Raw genomic sequence first — 16,928 nt, forward strand, 5'->3', positions numbered from 1 at the left:
GCAGCAGCTGCTCAAAGAGCAGAGTCAGGCTGAGTGGGGCACAGTGGCTTATTAATCACACTTGGCAAGGGAGGGAGTTAGGTGAGCTAATGACTGAGTGACCACCTCATATATTGTTCCTGGTGGCCTTCTTTGCATTGACACTAAATCTGTGCTACAAGTCATCAGTGCCAGTATACACATGCAGAGTTTAAGAGAGTATAGTCTGGTGATGTTGCTTGAAATCTCTCTTCTGTTTCAGTCATACATTTATTTCCCTAACATCTCATTCTGAGCAATGTTTCTGCATTTCTTGCATCAACTACATAGCCCTACAAGATACCCATGGTCCACAGTCTGGGAGCCAGTGATTTTCAGAGAATTCAGATAGCCTACCCCAACCTTTTGACAATTTTCTGTACTATTAGTATACTGAAAATGCAAATCACTCCATATGCTACATACTGTCAAAAAAATCACTGTAGTTTGGTAACAAAATGTTTGAATATTAATTTGTGAATTTTTAACAGTTCATCAAAATGTCATGTAACTATAGCCATATTTAGAATGGAAGCAATTGCAATTCTATTAATGTTTTGTCCTCCTTTAATATTCCTGCTGTTGTTATACCAGTTTGTCTCATCACATCAGATGTTCACGCCTTTGCAAATAGTCATCTACTAATTAAATGTTTTTGCTACATCACATGCCATAGAAATTTTGCTGGGCAGTGTGCTTTTTGCAGTCTGTTTTTGTCAAGAAGACCCCATGTCCTATGTCAATCTAGGCTTTTAGGCGTAGTAAACTACTTGGCTGGACTTTCACCATAAGGGAATAGCCATTGGCCAGTCTGTGTGCTTTTCATGCCAAAGGTCCATGTTCATTCTATGACATCTCAAGGAAAAGTTAGGAGAGATGTTTGCCTAAAACCAATCACAAAGTTTGTTCCAAATTGTAGACCTCTAAGTCTCTTTTATCCATAATTTTTATACCATAAGTATACCTGAGGGATTGTGAAGCCATAGAGAAATATCTGTGCATTTATGAGCAAGATCATTTTTCCAGTGCACAACTATTGATAATACTAATCTCACATAGAGATGTTGGCCACTTAAAAAACCAAACAGATATTCTGTTTTGTTCCAAGTCTAGGGAATAAATGTTGCTGAATATTATAAAATATGGTAGCAAATAAATAAAATAGTTTGACAAATTAATTGTGAATGTGGTCTTTAGAATCCTAAATGCACTGAAGTAAAAATTAGGCTGAAATTCATATGTGCATCAATATGTCAAGAAATGTATGTTTCTTTGGAATTAGTATTGAGAATATTAAGCAAATGAGGATTTAAACATTAAGTTTGAATGCCATTTTAAAGTTGGAATTAAAAAAGCATCCTTAGGGACTCAAGTTATCACTCCAATAGTAAGGTGGTGTGGAAACTAAAAGCTATCTTCAGGCCTAGTGCTTTCTTTTTTTTTAATTTTTTATTTATTTCTTTACAACAAAATATTTATTCACACACAGATCGCGACGGGAGCTTTACACAGTATATTAACTTCAGTCAAGATATACAAATAAAAAAATAAAATCTACACTAACCTTATCCTTTTTTTATTCTATTATTCAACCAGATATACCATAGGTCCCAACATTGAAAATATACGGAATTCTTTTGATCTCTCAGAATTTTTGTTAACCTGTCAGCTTCTGCATATTTGATAATTTTTCCCAAAATCAAATCTTCAGCCGGTAGGTCTTTCCCCTTCCAATGTTGAGCAAAACATATTCTTGCTGCGGTTGTGATATATGTAATCAGACACCATATATTTGTGCCTATCTTATCTGGCCTAATATTTAATAGATAATATTCTGGTTTCAATTGTAATTTATATCCCGTGATTTCTAATATCCACCTCTGTATAAATCTCCAAAATTCGATTACCTTAGGGCAGGTCCACCATATGTGAAGTACCTATCTCCCCACACTTCCAACAGTTTGGGGAGAGTCCTGGGAACGTTTTGGCTAATCGAGCAGGAGGGAGATGTTCAGGCCTAGTGCTTTCAATCTTTGCCTTTAGTACACAAAAAATGTGGCTTGCCTGCTGAAAAACCCTGATGATAAAAGAAAAAAGTAGAAAGGGTCCTTCAGTATTATATATTCTTAATGGTGAGTTCACCCCTGGTTATATATTGCTCCAGATGTCATACGAAAAATAAACCTATATTAGAAATACTGGAAAATTTAAATTGACAGCACATGATAGTATGCTAGATTGGAATGTGACCCAAAATATGATGTGTTTTTTACTCATACAAAGGAGAAAAGGAGGGAACAGTTTTATTCCCAATTCTATTAAACAGTTTTCATATTATTATATGAAATACATCAGGAAAAATGGCAATAATTATATCTAGAAAAGTGAGTGATGTAAAAATCTAATACAAATAAAAAATGAAAATGTGCACTAAAATAATCTTCAGAGAGAAATGAAAATAACATTCTTTCTAATGAAATGTATAAACTGCTTCAGCCTCAAGAACTCATGTAATATTATTGCTTTTTGATTTTGTATTTTATGGTTTAATTTTTATTGTTATATAGCTGTAATTATATCATGGATGTTTTATTCTTATGATGGTAACCCACCAAGAGGTTCTTAATTGTGGCAGGCAAATACAAACAAACAAACAAACTGAATACATAAATATAGTCCAGGCGATAAACACTGGCAATAAATTTAGTGCAAAATACAGTAAGATCTTGATTCTCCGGCATGCTGCCTGGGGCCATAATGTGTCCCCTGCCATGTTTTTGGTACTCAACTTTTTTTCCTTTAAAAAAAGGGGGGGAGTCTGTTTGATGCAAATTAAAACAAAATCAAGCAAAACATAGAATTCCAATCTGTGCCCTCATATACCCTCAAAACATTTTTAGAAAATAAATGAGGGAAGATTGGAGCTCAGAACTTGCCTTCTGGTGAATGAGTGTTTGTAATTGACAGCACCTGCCAAGCAACCATTTTTTGAATATGCCCATTCATAACAATATAAATATGCTAATATTAATCTGGCGGACATATAGGAGTAAAGCAAGTGCTATGAACATTGACCTGTAGTGCTGGCAGTCATCATGCCTAATGTACTCACTAGCCCAAGGAGTTTGGGGAATCTTGTCCTAAAGTTTAGGATATCTAGAAGGTCTAATGTGTAAGCAGGCTTAATATAAATAAAATCAAGCAGAGCTGCAAAGCCATTCAGCATCAATGAAATGAGAAATTATATATACACAGAGAGACACCATAAGTAGCATATGTTCTATTTTATAATATTCCATAAGCAGAATACTAAGATTCCCAGTTTAAATAGTTCTCACAGTCTAAAATAGACAGTTGAGAAGATAACAGAAGGAGCAGCAGCTTTTTTCCTGGCTTTACGTTTTTGGAAAGATAATGCTACCCTACCCTAGTGTTGTTGAAACCCAAGCTTGATCACAGATCAAAATAGATCCCCCACCCCCCCTGCATGAAGCTTTCATCAGAACTAAGAAACAGAAGAAGCGATAACTTCTGTTGGCAGAACTACGGGTATTTCTGAAGTTTAAAAAAATGAAAATAAAAGAAGATAGCATCATTACTGAATCAAGAAACTGCTTAATAAAAATCCATTAAGAGGCTGTTTATCTTTTCCAGTTCTGCACAGAATTACTCAGAGTATCTGGTATCTGGGACAGAATGTCCCTGAGAACAAAACAGAAGCCTCATTATGAAATAGCTAAGACTAAAAGTTAATGGGACCTCTCTAAAAGTTATGTTGCAAGGCAGTTACAAAGATTTGCACTCTCCTGGCTTTCATGCAAAAATGTAAGCCTTGTGCTGGACATGACAAATGTATCCTGTCTACTATCTTTGCCAATTAGGTGCCTTTAGGAATGTAGGACCTGAATAGTAGTGATATCTGTATTCTTTATTTGTGTTCTTCAGTAGCTGCTATTGACAAGCATAGTTTGATATTATTATGAAACTGTTCTAATTAATATTACTGGATGTTCTCTAATCCCTTTTTATATTGGTAGCTACTATTGGCATCCTATGGTAGTAGGTTCTGTGGTTACCAGATTTTTATAAATCCTTAATCTTTCACCATTCAATCCATATAAGAGCTGCCTGTTAATTCAATATTTATCAATTTATTAACCATCGTTTTGGTTTGAAGAGTCCATTTGAGAACTCTTCACCATTCTTTTTTCTTTTAAATACCCTTAATAATGTCTTCTAAGCAAATTTGTCCACCTCCTTCCTATCTTCCGCTTGATAATTGTGCTTTACCTATAAACAATAATGTATTTTTAAAAGGATTTTGAAAGCATAAACAATAATTGTGAAATCAATTCACCAACAAGACTTCGGGCATAGCTTTAATTGATCAAGTGGAGCTGTCTGATAATCTTAGCGTGCAATTACTTATAAATAATAATCATTTATCTGATGAATAATTAAATTTCATTACCAGATCTCCTAACCAGCTCCCGATCTCTCCACACAACTACTGTAAATCTTTTAATTTTTTTTTTGTCTCTGCTAAAACTTACCTGAAACTCAAATAATTTTTGGCAAGGTGGTGATGGCAGTGGTGTAGCTTTGTGGAGCAGTAGATTTTGTCATTATTTCCTTTTCACCAATATGCAATCATTTCACTGATGATTGATGACAAGGTGGATGGATATTTACAAATAGCCTTCCCTCACATATCAAAGCACCATGGAAGGAGTGCAATTAGCATTTAATGTTATTTCCTGTTATAGGAAATGGAGAGTAAAAAAAAATGATTAATCTGGGACACAAAGGTCCATAGTGGGGGTATGACTGAATATTTTTCCTTGTTTTTTTTCCTATTGGACAGCCCAGTATTCTCAATCTTTTAAGCTGGTGGTCCTCAGCAACCACTATTTGGCTTCAAATGCTTTAGAACAGGCCTGTCCAACCTAGGCAATTTTAAGACTTGTGGACTTCAAGTCTTAGAATTCCTCAGCCAACACATGGTAGCTGGGGAATTTGGGGCATTGAAATAGGTCTTAAGGTTGCCAAAGATGGACACCTCTGCTTTAGAAAGTTAGAGGAATGGAAATGTTAGCTGTATAGAAATGCCTTAAAATCAGGGGTGAAATGCTCCCTGTTCGGATCGGATCGCCCGATCTGGTAGCGATGGAGGCAGGTGATTCGGAGAATAGGTAGCAAAAATCCCTGCCCCCCCTCCCCATTGCCCAGCTGAGCCGCACAATCATCAGAGGCTTTTTTTTACTTTTAAAAGCATTTTTTCTACAACCTCTTCGGCCGAAAAAATGCTTTTAAAAGTAAAAAAAAAAAGCCTCTGATGGTCACGCGGCTCAGCTGGGATCATCAAAGGCTTTTAAAAGAAAACCCCCCCTTTTTTTTCTTTTAAATGCCTCTGACGATCCAAGCTGAGTTGCCTGATCGGCAGAGGTATTTTTTCTTTTAAATGCCTCTGACGATCCAAGCTGAGTTGCCTGATCGGCAGAGGTATTTTTTCTTTTAAATGCCTCTGACGATCCAAGCTGAGTTGCCTGATTGTCAGAGGCATTTAAAAGAAAAAAAGGCTCTGCTGATCAGGCAACTCAGCTGGGATCGTCAGAGACTTTTGAAAGCATTTTTTTACAACCTCTTCGTGGAAGAGGTTGTAGAAAAAATGGTTTTAAAAGTATAAAAAAAAAAATTGGCCACGCCCACCCAGTCACATTACTCCCTCACCAAGCCATGCCCACAGAATGGGTAGTAACAAATTTTAGATTTCACCACTGCTTAAAATGGTATGAATCATTCACATAAAAGGTTTCTTGAACAAATGCAACTTATTAAATGATAACAACTATTTTGCTACTTAAAGTGCAGCTATGCCTAAAGTATTTTGCTGCTTTCTCCTAAAATTTATGTGAATGTGATAATAACCATTGATCTGTAAATACAGAATCCTTTGCAAAAGTTGAATATTTGCCTAATTTTGTCAGAGTCATATGAGCTAAGTTTGTTTCTGAAATCTTTGTATTTCCATGAATATGGAAACATGTTATTCAACCTAAGGTAGCGTGGAGGTAACAAAACTCGATCTGCAGTTTGAACATTGATGGGCCCAGGGAAGTTATATAAAGAAATCTGTCACCATAACTATTCTTCTGGTAATGTAAACCAAAATTATTTATAAGAATGATACTTGAAAAGCTAATTACAGAAGTTTGGCAAATAATGACTAATGTAAATAACATTCTTAAAGAACAAATAAACCAAGAAAGGTGTGTATTGGGGAGTTAGATATGCATGGGACAGGATCAGGAAATCCCTCTAGAGATCCCTCTAGAGCAGGAGTATCCAACCTTGGCAACTTTAAGACCTGTGGACTTCAACTCCCAGAATTCTGGGAGTTGAAATCCACAAGTCTTAAAAGTTGCGAAGATTGGATGCCCCTGCTTTAAAGTGTCTAGGGTACTCAAGTCCAGTGGTGGGATTCAAATAATTTAACAACCGGTTCTCTGTCCTAATGATTTCTTCCAACAACCAGTTCACCAAACCGGTTCTCCTGAAGTGGTGCAAATTGGCTGAATCCCACCACTGCTCAAGTCTGATCTGAAAACTAGATGGAAATGTGTGTGGAAAAGTTTCCTTGCTGTATATATGACCAGTGCAGACTTACATAGCATTGTTTGCAGCCAGGGATATGCTTGACAGTTTTCACTGCTGTCAATTGTCCTGACCGTGAAAACCTGTTTTAAACAGGAAAGTGACTTGTCTCTGCCTAGGTGTATAGGCGCAATGCCAACTGTTTAAAACACCTCTACGTATGTGTGAATTATTGCCCCCCCCATCAGTCATGCAGATGGCTGTTTACTGCTGCAAGTTGACTCAGATTTTGCATGCTAATTATATCTGTTATCTGTATTTTGATTTCCAGCTGAGAGAGAGGGAGAGAGTGTGAGAGAGGAAGGGAGAGGGAGGGGGGAGGGAGGGGGAGAGAGGGAGAGAGTGTGAGAGAGGAAGGGAGCGGGAGGGAGAGGGAGAGAGCGGGAGCGAGGGAGAGAGAAAGAGAGGGAGAGGGAGGGGGAGAGAGGGGGAAGAAAGACAGAGACAGATAAAGATAGAGAGGGAGAGAGAGAGAGATTACATTGAAATTGTTATTGCCTTATGCTAGGTGGAACTGTATTGGTTATTGGCAAACTGCTTTCAAACCCATTGTTAGTTTTAACTCAACACTGAAAGGACTTCCTTCTCCTGAAGTTACTGCAGAAATGGGGGGGAAACATATTGAAGATGTAAATTATTGTCCCAACTTGTCAACCTGAGAGTTCTTTAGCAATGGTACTTCTCCCAACCTACTTCAGTGGGGAGAATCCCACATTTTCACCACTGCTTTTTGTGTACTGCAAGTTATGCATTTAAACATGTATTTTTATTATTTATCAATCTGTATTTATAGGTAGTCTTTGACTTCTAACCATTCATTTAGTGACCATTCAAAGTTTCAAAGACACTAAAAAAAGTGACTTATGACTGTTTTTCACAATTATGATGGTTGTAGCATCCCCACGATGATGACACCTGGCACCTGGCTCATATTTATGACGGTTGCAGTTTCCTAGGGTCATGTGATCACTTTTTGCGACCTTCTGACAGGCAAATCAATTGAAAAGCCAGATTCACTTAACAACCATGTTGCTAAGTTAACTGCAGTGATTCACTTAATAACTTTGGCAAGAAAAATCGTAAAATGCTGCAAAATGTACTTAACAACTGTCTCGCTTAGCAACGGAAATGTTGAGCTCAATTGTGGTGGTAAGTCAAGGATAGCCATAGTCTGCTATCTATCCAGATTTCCATCCATAAAATAACCAAGGTAAAACCAAAGCGCCAAGTAGAATAAATAATACTTAATTTAAACGACACGTTAATTATCACAGTAATGCTGTCCAAGGGGCACTTAAATGACAAAAGATATAATTAGCCTATGAGCACTAAGCTACAAATAGAAAATAATGTTTGCCCCCAGTTTGCACATACGCTCCTTGAACCCAGGGAAGAGTACTCCAAAGCTCAGTTGCTAGTAGTACAGGGAAAGCTTTTCAAGGTATCTTCATATAGTTATGGGATGCTGACTATGTTCAAAGCCTTTATTGTCATTGTACATCATGTATACAACGAAATTGGCTATGATGATGATCTCCTTACAGACCTTAACATTCAGGCATGTACATCGTTCAGATGGGATCCTAACCCATTAAAGATTTCAATTTGCAATTCTAGCCACTAACCCTGATACACTGAGGTCAGTATTCCTTCTTTATTATAGATGGACAAATTGATGCCAAAGAAGGGATAGCCTCTATAAATCTTGACATTGAATGTGTAACAATTATAACACTTCCTGCTAACAATTCTGGGCAGTTTGATCAGTATGCCAGAAGTACATCCTAAACACAATTTTTTCTCCGATCAGGCACATGCAAGCGGGAATTTCTAATATGCAAGCTGGAATTTCTAATATAAAGAGTGTCTGGCAAGCCAGTTTACAATTGGCTGTATTTCTCTCTAGGAAGTACTGGCAGGCCTTGCTTACCAAGTAGTCATTCAGCAACTCTTTAAATTTGCTACTGTGCTGAATGAATGGCACTTACAATTCGAAGTTCTGGCCTTGCACCACCCCTGTGACCACGTGATTGCAATTTGGGCATTTAGCAACCAGCTCACATTGACAGTTGTAATGCGCTATCATCCCTATTTGTGACCTTCCCTACCGGTTTCCCCCAAGCCAAGTCAATGGGGAAGCTGTCACAAATCATTCTGTTAAGTCCCCAGCTTCCCTTCCTTCACCTGGCATGGTATCCTGCTTCCCTTGACTTTTATTTGCTCTCTCACACAGCATGGCATTCTGCTTCCCCCAGCCTCACTTTGGCCATGTATTGTCTACGCCCACCCTATGGCATTCCCATGCTCCTTACTTGAGACTCTTGATGCTTTCTGGTTAATGAACCATATTCCCAAGGTTACAATGGTAACTGGGACTGCTGGGATTGTTGCTAAGGGATGTAGACACATGATGTCATGCTTTATGACCACATGCCTAGCAAGTACAAACCTAGTCCCAATTGCTATCATAATCCGAGAACTACCTATATATGCAGTATACTAACACATACTCAGAGCACATGTACTGTAGAACAGTTGTGTATAATAGACAATATTGGGGAAGGACTACCATGGATTTGCTTGGACTGACTTCAAAACCTTTTCCTGTTTTTTATTTTGTGTAGCAGGGATTAACATCCAATGTATGACCCAACATAATATATATAATAATTGTTCTTCATCATACATATATAGACATGTCAGATTTCTTGGAGTGTATTAGTCCATTGTTCTCTGTACTTGAATAAGAGGTCTAATAGTGCAAATACGCTTGTGTGTGTTGTAGGTGCTTTACTATAATCTAGACCTAGAAAAGTAGTAAACCAGGAGAATGTAATATTTCAGGTGAATAGGCTTAATATAAAGATTGAGTGCTGTTTTGTCTTTTCCTCCCAAAAATTTGGCAAAGGATAAACATTTTAGTCACCATTATCAGATAAGTTAGCTAGATTGCATATAACAGATTCTCTATGTTAATCCATTTACCATCTGAAACGCTACATCTAATATAAGTACTGTCAATAACGTGTCATTTTTATAGCTTAAATAATTAAGTTAATTGCTCTTCAAATGTGCTTTTGATTTGTAGAGAGAATAGAAAAGGCTGAGCTACCCTCCCCTTCGGAGTATCAGTGAATACACATTTTGAAGAGCAGAATTAATGTTGCTCCTGTTTTTCTTTTTCTTTCTCTTTTCTATTACTTTAGGGGCTTATTGGCTTATTGGCTGCTGAAGAATCCGGGCTAATTTAATGAGCAATCAAATCAATAGATTTTGGCAACTCCTATATACAACAGTCTTAAAGATACAAATTTGGGAATAAATCCCATTGTACAGACCAGGACTTACTTCTAAATAAATGTCCATCTGACTAACTATTGTTTAAGGTCAGCCCATAAAAGACATTTCAATGATAGCTCACATACTGTCATTTGTTTTATAGTGTTCTGGACTTACAATTACTGATTTTTTTCCTTCCTGCTCAAATGGATTTCAATTTATAAACAGGGTGTTTCCAGAACTCTTAACCCTCCAAAGGAAACTGGCATTTCTCTAGAACTGTTGATCAAGAAATTCTGGCGAATGAATACTTTTTTTTTTCTGACTAGGATATATTTCTGGCTTTATTTTGATAAAATTGGATAAGTAGATGAAACTGATCTTTCAACTTAACTGTTTCTATAATATTAAACCTGTTTCTGATTTGTTCTTGTTTGAACAATTTGCCAGGTATTGGGCCTTATACAGAACATGAGCGTTTTTCAATGTCCAAAATGCAAACATGAAACGCATATTTTTGGAGCTGATGGAGTGAAGAAATTAGCCAAGAATATTGGTATAGATGTTTTAGGTAAGAATATGTGGTTTAAAATAAAACCTATATTAGACAAAACAGGATGCAATACAATTTTTCATTATTAGGTGTTGATTTTAATGAAACTAAATATGAGTTGTAGAAACTGGGATTGTGTTCCTGCATTGTAGTTATTGCTGCTACTCTAATATATGGAATGTGTGTATCTATTATGATATAAACAGTGAATGAATGAGTGGTCATTAACTACCCATAATAACATTGGGTCATTCAGACCGGAACTTAGAAGCTGATAAAGTAAAGGCATAAAATACTTTCAGAGAAATATTCAGGCTGACAGGTTTGGTAGACACCAAATCTATATGTTTGGTGAGTTAAGCTGTCTTCTGGAAGAGTACCGAAGATTCCTGTCTGAAAGCTAGTTTGTGTATATTACTGCCAGCACAAAACATCTCCCATATTAGAGGAAGTTCCTTAGTTATTTCACAAACAAGTATCCATGTATATCTGATTGTGTGGTTGTATGGATGCGGTTTTTCTATGGGGGGGGGCGCATTTGGTGTCTCATGTTGCCTGAATCCTGTGTGTGCATGGCTTTGCTCACTTGCATGACCTGGTTCCTGATAGGCTGCGGATTGGTGCCGGTCTGCAGTCCAGAGATTGGGGATCCCTGCTATACAGTATGCTATAAGACGAGAGATAAAAAAATTATAAGCACTTTCAACATCCAGTCATTTTGAGCTTGCTTGGTTTTTTTGCAGACGTTTCAGTATCCAAACTAGTGCTGCTTGCTGATGATGTTATCTAGTTTGGGTAATGAAACCTCTGCAAGAAAACAAGCAAGCTCAGAGAGCACCAAGGACCCCTCATTTCAACCCTGAGCTACAAACAGGGTGGATAAAAATCAATGTTTTTTTTTAAAAAATCAGAAAAATCAGATTTTTTTTAATGTAAATCGGATTTTTTTGATTTAAATCGGATTTTTTTTATTTTTATCGAATTTATTTTAATAAAAAACTTTTGGGGTAAAAATCTATCGTAAGATAGTTTTCTATTTAAGATACATAAATAATTTAGTTTATTCAGCATGAAATGGAGCTTAGTTATGTAGCATGAGGCTGTATATTCTGCAACACTGGGACTATCGGTGAGTCAACAGTGGGTCAAAGGAGTAGCAGAGATGACAGTTGCTCTTTAAAAATTAAGATTTAAATCGAGTTGATTTAAATCAAGCCTTTTTACTAGTGATTTAAATCATGATTTAAATTGTGATTTAAATCAACTCGATTTAAATCAAATCCACCCTGGCTACAAATACTCTCCTTTATTGCAGAAAAAGTATTTTCAAAACTATTTATACTTGTTTCTAGTTTTTGTTAGCATTTTAGTAAATCCTGCATTCATTGAGAAACTGACAAGTTTTATTTTAACCTAAAATTGACATAGCCTCCTCTACTATGTTGCATATTTGTAATAGCAGCACCAAAAGATTGCTGGCCATGCCATTACAAATGTAGCGTCCTAGACCCTAGTTGCCTTACCTACTCCTTAGAACAAATTCTATATGTTCTTTTTTGTGATTCTTTTTTGTGATTCTCAATTTAAGTGTAGATTTGATTTTACAGTCAGTTTTTGCATAATGGAATTATTTAAATCTAAAAAGTTAATCTTCTGCAAATTTTTTTTTTAATGAGATGATTCTGAGTATTATTACACAGTTTTTATTTATTTCTGTGGCAATTGCCTACTGAGTAGAAAAATTCAATATACAGTTAACAGTTGGGAGGGAAAATTAATTAAATATCTAACTAGCACTTAAATCAGTAGTTGTCTGATAACAATAACACTTTCATTTTGCTGATTAAATATTTAAGCATCTGTTTGAATATTGATTAGAATTTTATACCACTGGAAATCAGTAGGGAATGAGATGCAGTGCTGAAGAAATAATGTGTTGCGTGAAGAAGTTATATACTGGAACATTTTACTGTGGATTTATTTTTGTGTGCATTACAAAATATAACATTTGGACTTGATTTTACGTAGCAAACCACCAAGTACATGCATTGCAGTACAGATTTCTTCAGAACTAACTTGGCTGAAAAGTAAAAGAGATTATGGAGTTGAAAAGAAATTGGTCTCAGTGGTGCATGCAGATCTGGCATGTTTTCTTTATTATCACCCTAAATAGGTCATATTTGTCTCCACCCCCATGCCAGTATTAGATAATTTTAGCAGACAAGAGAGACTAAACATCACTTTACAGTCATCTTTAGAAACAATTTCTTTTTAAAATAATCTCAGTAATCCAAAATTTTGACAAGGCTTGACTAATTATCATTTCTAATACTTCTGAAATACGACACCAGGTGTATTACTTGTACTACTTCAATTAAAACATTTGTGTAACGCTCAATCTTTGTGCCAATCTTCTTATATTTAATACAGGTGACATTCCACTACATGTCCACATAAGAGAAACATCGGATTCTGGCAAACCTATTGTCGTTTCACAGCCCCAGAGCAATGTAGTAAGTTTAATGTAATAAACTTCTTGAATGTAGACATTGTTGGAACAGAACATGTTATTTTTGTGCTAAAAGGATTTCAACAGAGCTAACTTATTTTATTGGTCTTTACTTCTTTCATAATGACTATTTAGCCATGATTTCAGCAGGCAATACTAGGCAATAGTTAAGATTTTTGTGTAGGAAAGAAAGCAATAGAAAGTTATTTTTTGAATAATAAAACATTGACTATGTTTTTTCAATTTATTCTTGAGTAATTTTATAGGTATAAATGTCTGACCTTACTTAGTTATATTATATTTACCTGACAGGAAAAGAGACTCCTCCCTCCCAAAATAATTGCCTGAAAACATGGAAACATCATTCACTGAGAAGAGTTATAGAAAAAGGTTCTAGTGAAAGAACCTTCACTACCCTTTTATAATTCAGAGAATTCAGTGTAAAATTCATCTTAATTCATCAAATTAAGAATTTACATCTTAATTTATGCCATGCTCTAGTTAATAAATATTTGGTTGACAAGTAGAAAAGTTGCATTGGGTTTTACAATTACTTTAGAATGGAAATTATAGCATAGGAAGTAGCTAAGGATTAGAAGTTGTGGTAGGATTTTGATCCTAAAGATCTGTAAAGCTATAAAACACCAAACCTCTGTGGTCAGTAGATCTTTTGTTCATCTATTGATTTATGAGTCTAGTTCTGCCTTCTGTTTATGCTATATTTAAGTGTTTGGCCTTCAGATGATTGGTCAGCAGATTAATGGGCAAATGATTAGTGTTAAGCTGTCAACTTTTTTATTTGCTAGAGCAAATGGATCCTTGCTTTGCAGAAATGTGAGCTGTAGTAATTCCCTTAGAAATTCCAAAGCAAAAGAGAAGGGAGAAATATCTCTAGTGAACATAAGCTAATATTCATGTGAAGACATTTCTGAAGGATGAATGTGAGCTCTATATTTCTGCTTTCAATTTTTCATGTTGTGCTTCCTCTTATTATTTTTTTAGTAATGCTGACATTCACGACAGTAGAATGCAGTTTTATTTTATATAATTTAAACAATTGCTATTTAACGCTTTTTGGTCAATAGTAGTTAAGAAATTATTACTAATCCCACATTTCTGCAAAATGTATACCAATGGGCTGATTTTCTAGGGCATGCCTACACTTTAGACTTAGCATTAGCACTTAGATTTATATACCACTTCACAGTCCTTTGCAGTCCTCTCTAAGTGGTTTACAGAGTCAGTCTATTGCCCCCAACAATCTGGGTCCTCATTTCATCGACCTCAGAAGGATGGAAGGCTGACCTCGGTCTGAATTGAACTCCTGGCAGTCAGCAGAATTAAGCCTGCAATACTGCATTCTAAGCACTGTGACACCATTTAGCTTTCTGTTTGAAGTGAAGTTGGCTTGTATGATCTAGGCCTTTCTAAAAATGATTCAGAACAACATTGCTCCAAAGGGCCTTCAGTAATGCCTATCACCTGAAATGATTGTAACAATGATTTTTTGATTATGTATTTTCTTATTTTTATATCTTGATTATTGTAAACAACCAACATTAACCTAACACCAAGAATGGTGGGTAAGATATTAGATGGATGGATGGATGGGTAGGTAGGTAGGTAGAGATAACACCAACATTATTTAATATACTACTTTCCAGTATTCTGCCCTTACAAACTGTGCTTGCTTGCACCATATCCATTTACCTTCATGCATCACCTTTTTTCTTTCAACTTCTTACCTCTGCTTTTGACAATGTCATCAACTCCATCTAAACACAACTTTCTTAATCTTCCCCTTCCTCTGAGTTGTCATTCATTTTTTCTTCATAAAGAAAGTCTTCATTCACTGTAACCAATCACTTTAACCAAAACATCTCAATATAGCAATAGCACTTAGACTTATATACCACTTCATAGTGCTTTTACAGCCCTCTCTAAGCGGTTTACAGAGTCAGCATATTGCTCCCAACAATCTGGCTCCTCATTTTATCCACCTCGGAAGGATGGAAGGCTGAGTCAACCTTGAGCCGGTGAGGTTCGATCTGCTGAACTACAGCTAGCAGTCAGCTGAAGTAGCCTGCAGTATATCTAATATACTTAGATTATGACTTATTATTTTATTTTATCACACACACTCCTTAAATATCTCAGTGTTTTTTAGAGTCAGAGTCTTAGCATCCAAAAGAATGCATTAAAGCACTTATTTTGTTTACCAAATCCCTCCAAACCCTTTATGTGCAAAGTTGTGAAGCATTTATATAATATGAATAAGACTTTTGCTTTTTGGTTCTTGTTCTGTTTTTGGTCTAGGTTTCCCCCCTCCTAGGAACTCATATAACCAGTTTATGCTGATGAGCAACAGCCAAACATTTTTAGATCATGAATTCAAGAAGTATGATACTCCAGATGTCTTTTTGACATTCCTGACATACAGCATCTTGGCCTCAAATAGCACTTTGCTTGACTTTTGTGCTAGTTTCAACAGCAATCAATTTATTCTTTTTTTTTTTATGGGTTCAGTGGAAGATTTTTACCCAGTTTCCTTTTGCTTGACTTCTTCGGAACTTTACCTCTTTCACCTACCTCCACTACTTAATTAGATATAATTTTCTTTCACACCATAATATTTTACTCCATGTCCACCCTTTAGGTCCTTTTCTCACTCATCATTGAGCATCCATCATTTCTGTTTGGGGGTCTTTTTTTGCCAATAATACTACCTATATTTAAGTATAGTATGAGAAAGAACTCACCACATTGTAGCCGGGCATCTGCAATACCCTAGTGTTGTCTCTAAACCCCTCAAATTAAACATCATCATCATTTTAGCCATTGTCTATCCAGTGCAGGATGAAGGCCTCATCCACATGTTTCCAACCAATATGGTTCTGAGTTTTCTTTTGCCAATTGGACCCACAATACTTGCTGATGTCATCAATCCATAACTTAAATATAAATTTAATTTATTTATTTTTGTAAGTGCCTAGAGTCAACTGAATGTGAGTGGGTGACCATGTAAATTCTCTAAATAAATAAACAAATACATTCATGCTAAAAAAGTCCAACTTTTCATTAGTTTTCCAAGTTCTGTAAGATTCAGGCTTTCTTGCACGTTCTTATACCATAATTTTTAGGTGATGCTGGTGACATTTCTCATTAATGACAATATTGTAAGATTGCAGTCATAGAAGTGAGGAAGTGTTCTGAGTTTCTAATAAAAGATCTCCCTATCCCATAAATACAGACTAAAATTTTGCATCATAATTGCTATCTTATTCGTCAATGTTTTGCTATTGGCCACTTTTTAGGTACAATTAGTATAGTTAATCACACTATAACAGCAATCAGGTGGTGGTGGGCGATTTGTACTCCTGTTTCATAAGAAATATTTTATAATCCATTCTAATCTAGGATATTAATGTGGTGAATTTATAAATATCTTGCAGGCCCAAGCCTATTTGAAGATTGCTGCTGAAATAGTGAAAAGACTGTCACTTTTTCCAATTTGAAGTCATCATTTTGAAGAACTGCACCTTGAATTTTATGATTGACCTATGACAATGTAGCAAAATGAATAACAAATATTTTATGACTGTGTATTATGGAAAGTTTTTCAGTTACATATTTTAATATTCATATTTAGATTCTTTAATTCCAGTAAGTTAAAGATACTCTTCCAGCAAATAATCTTTTGGTACTTTAGAGACCGATAAACTCATTAGGACATAAGATTTAATGGATTACAATTTATTTAATCAGATGCATTGAATATAGTCTTGAGAAAGTAATACTATATCAGATGCACTGAGTATAGTCCAGAGAAAGAATTATTACATGCGAGGGAGATGGCCTGTTTAAAAATATGATAAATAAATAAACAAATTACATATACCATCAGCTAAAATGGGT

General features: G+C 35.8%; 1 protein-coding gene across 1 annotated transcript in view; it reads left to right on the forward strand.

Moving 5' to 3' along the window:
• The window catches only part of NUBPL (NUBP iron-sulfur cluster assembly factor, mitochondrial), a 57,308-nt gene extending 40,744 nt beyond the window's left edge, over nt 1-16,564 (forward strand). Inside the window, exons 9-11 of the mRNA XM_070931371.1 lie at nt 10,402-10,522; nt 12,935-13,017; nt 16,466-16,564. Of these exons, the coding sequence (XP_070787472.1) occupies nt 10,402-10,522; nt 12,935-13,017; nt 16,466-16,528 (267 nt within the window). The 3' untranslated portion in view covers nt 16,529-16,564. The remainder of the gene's footprint in view (nt 1-10,401; nt 10,523-12,934; nt 13,018-16,465) is intronic.
• The last annotated feature ends 364 nt before the right edge of the window (nt 16,565-16,928 follow it).

This window comes from Pituophis catenifer, unplaced genomic scaffold (assembly GCF_029215685.1).
Source record: "Pituophis catenifer annectens isolate HBS135680 unplaced genomic scaffold, rPitCat1.0.hap2 SCAF_1, whole genome shotgun sequence".
NCBI lineage: Eukaryota > Metazoa > Chordata > Lepidosauria > Squamata > Colubridae > Pituophis > Pituophis catenifer.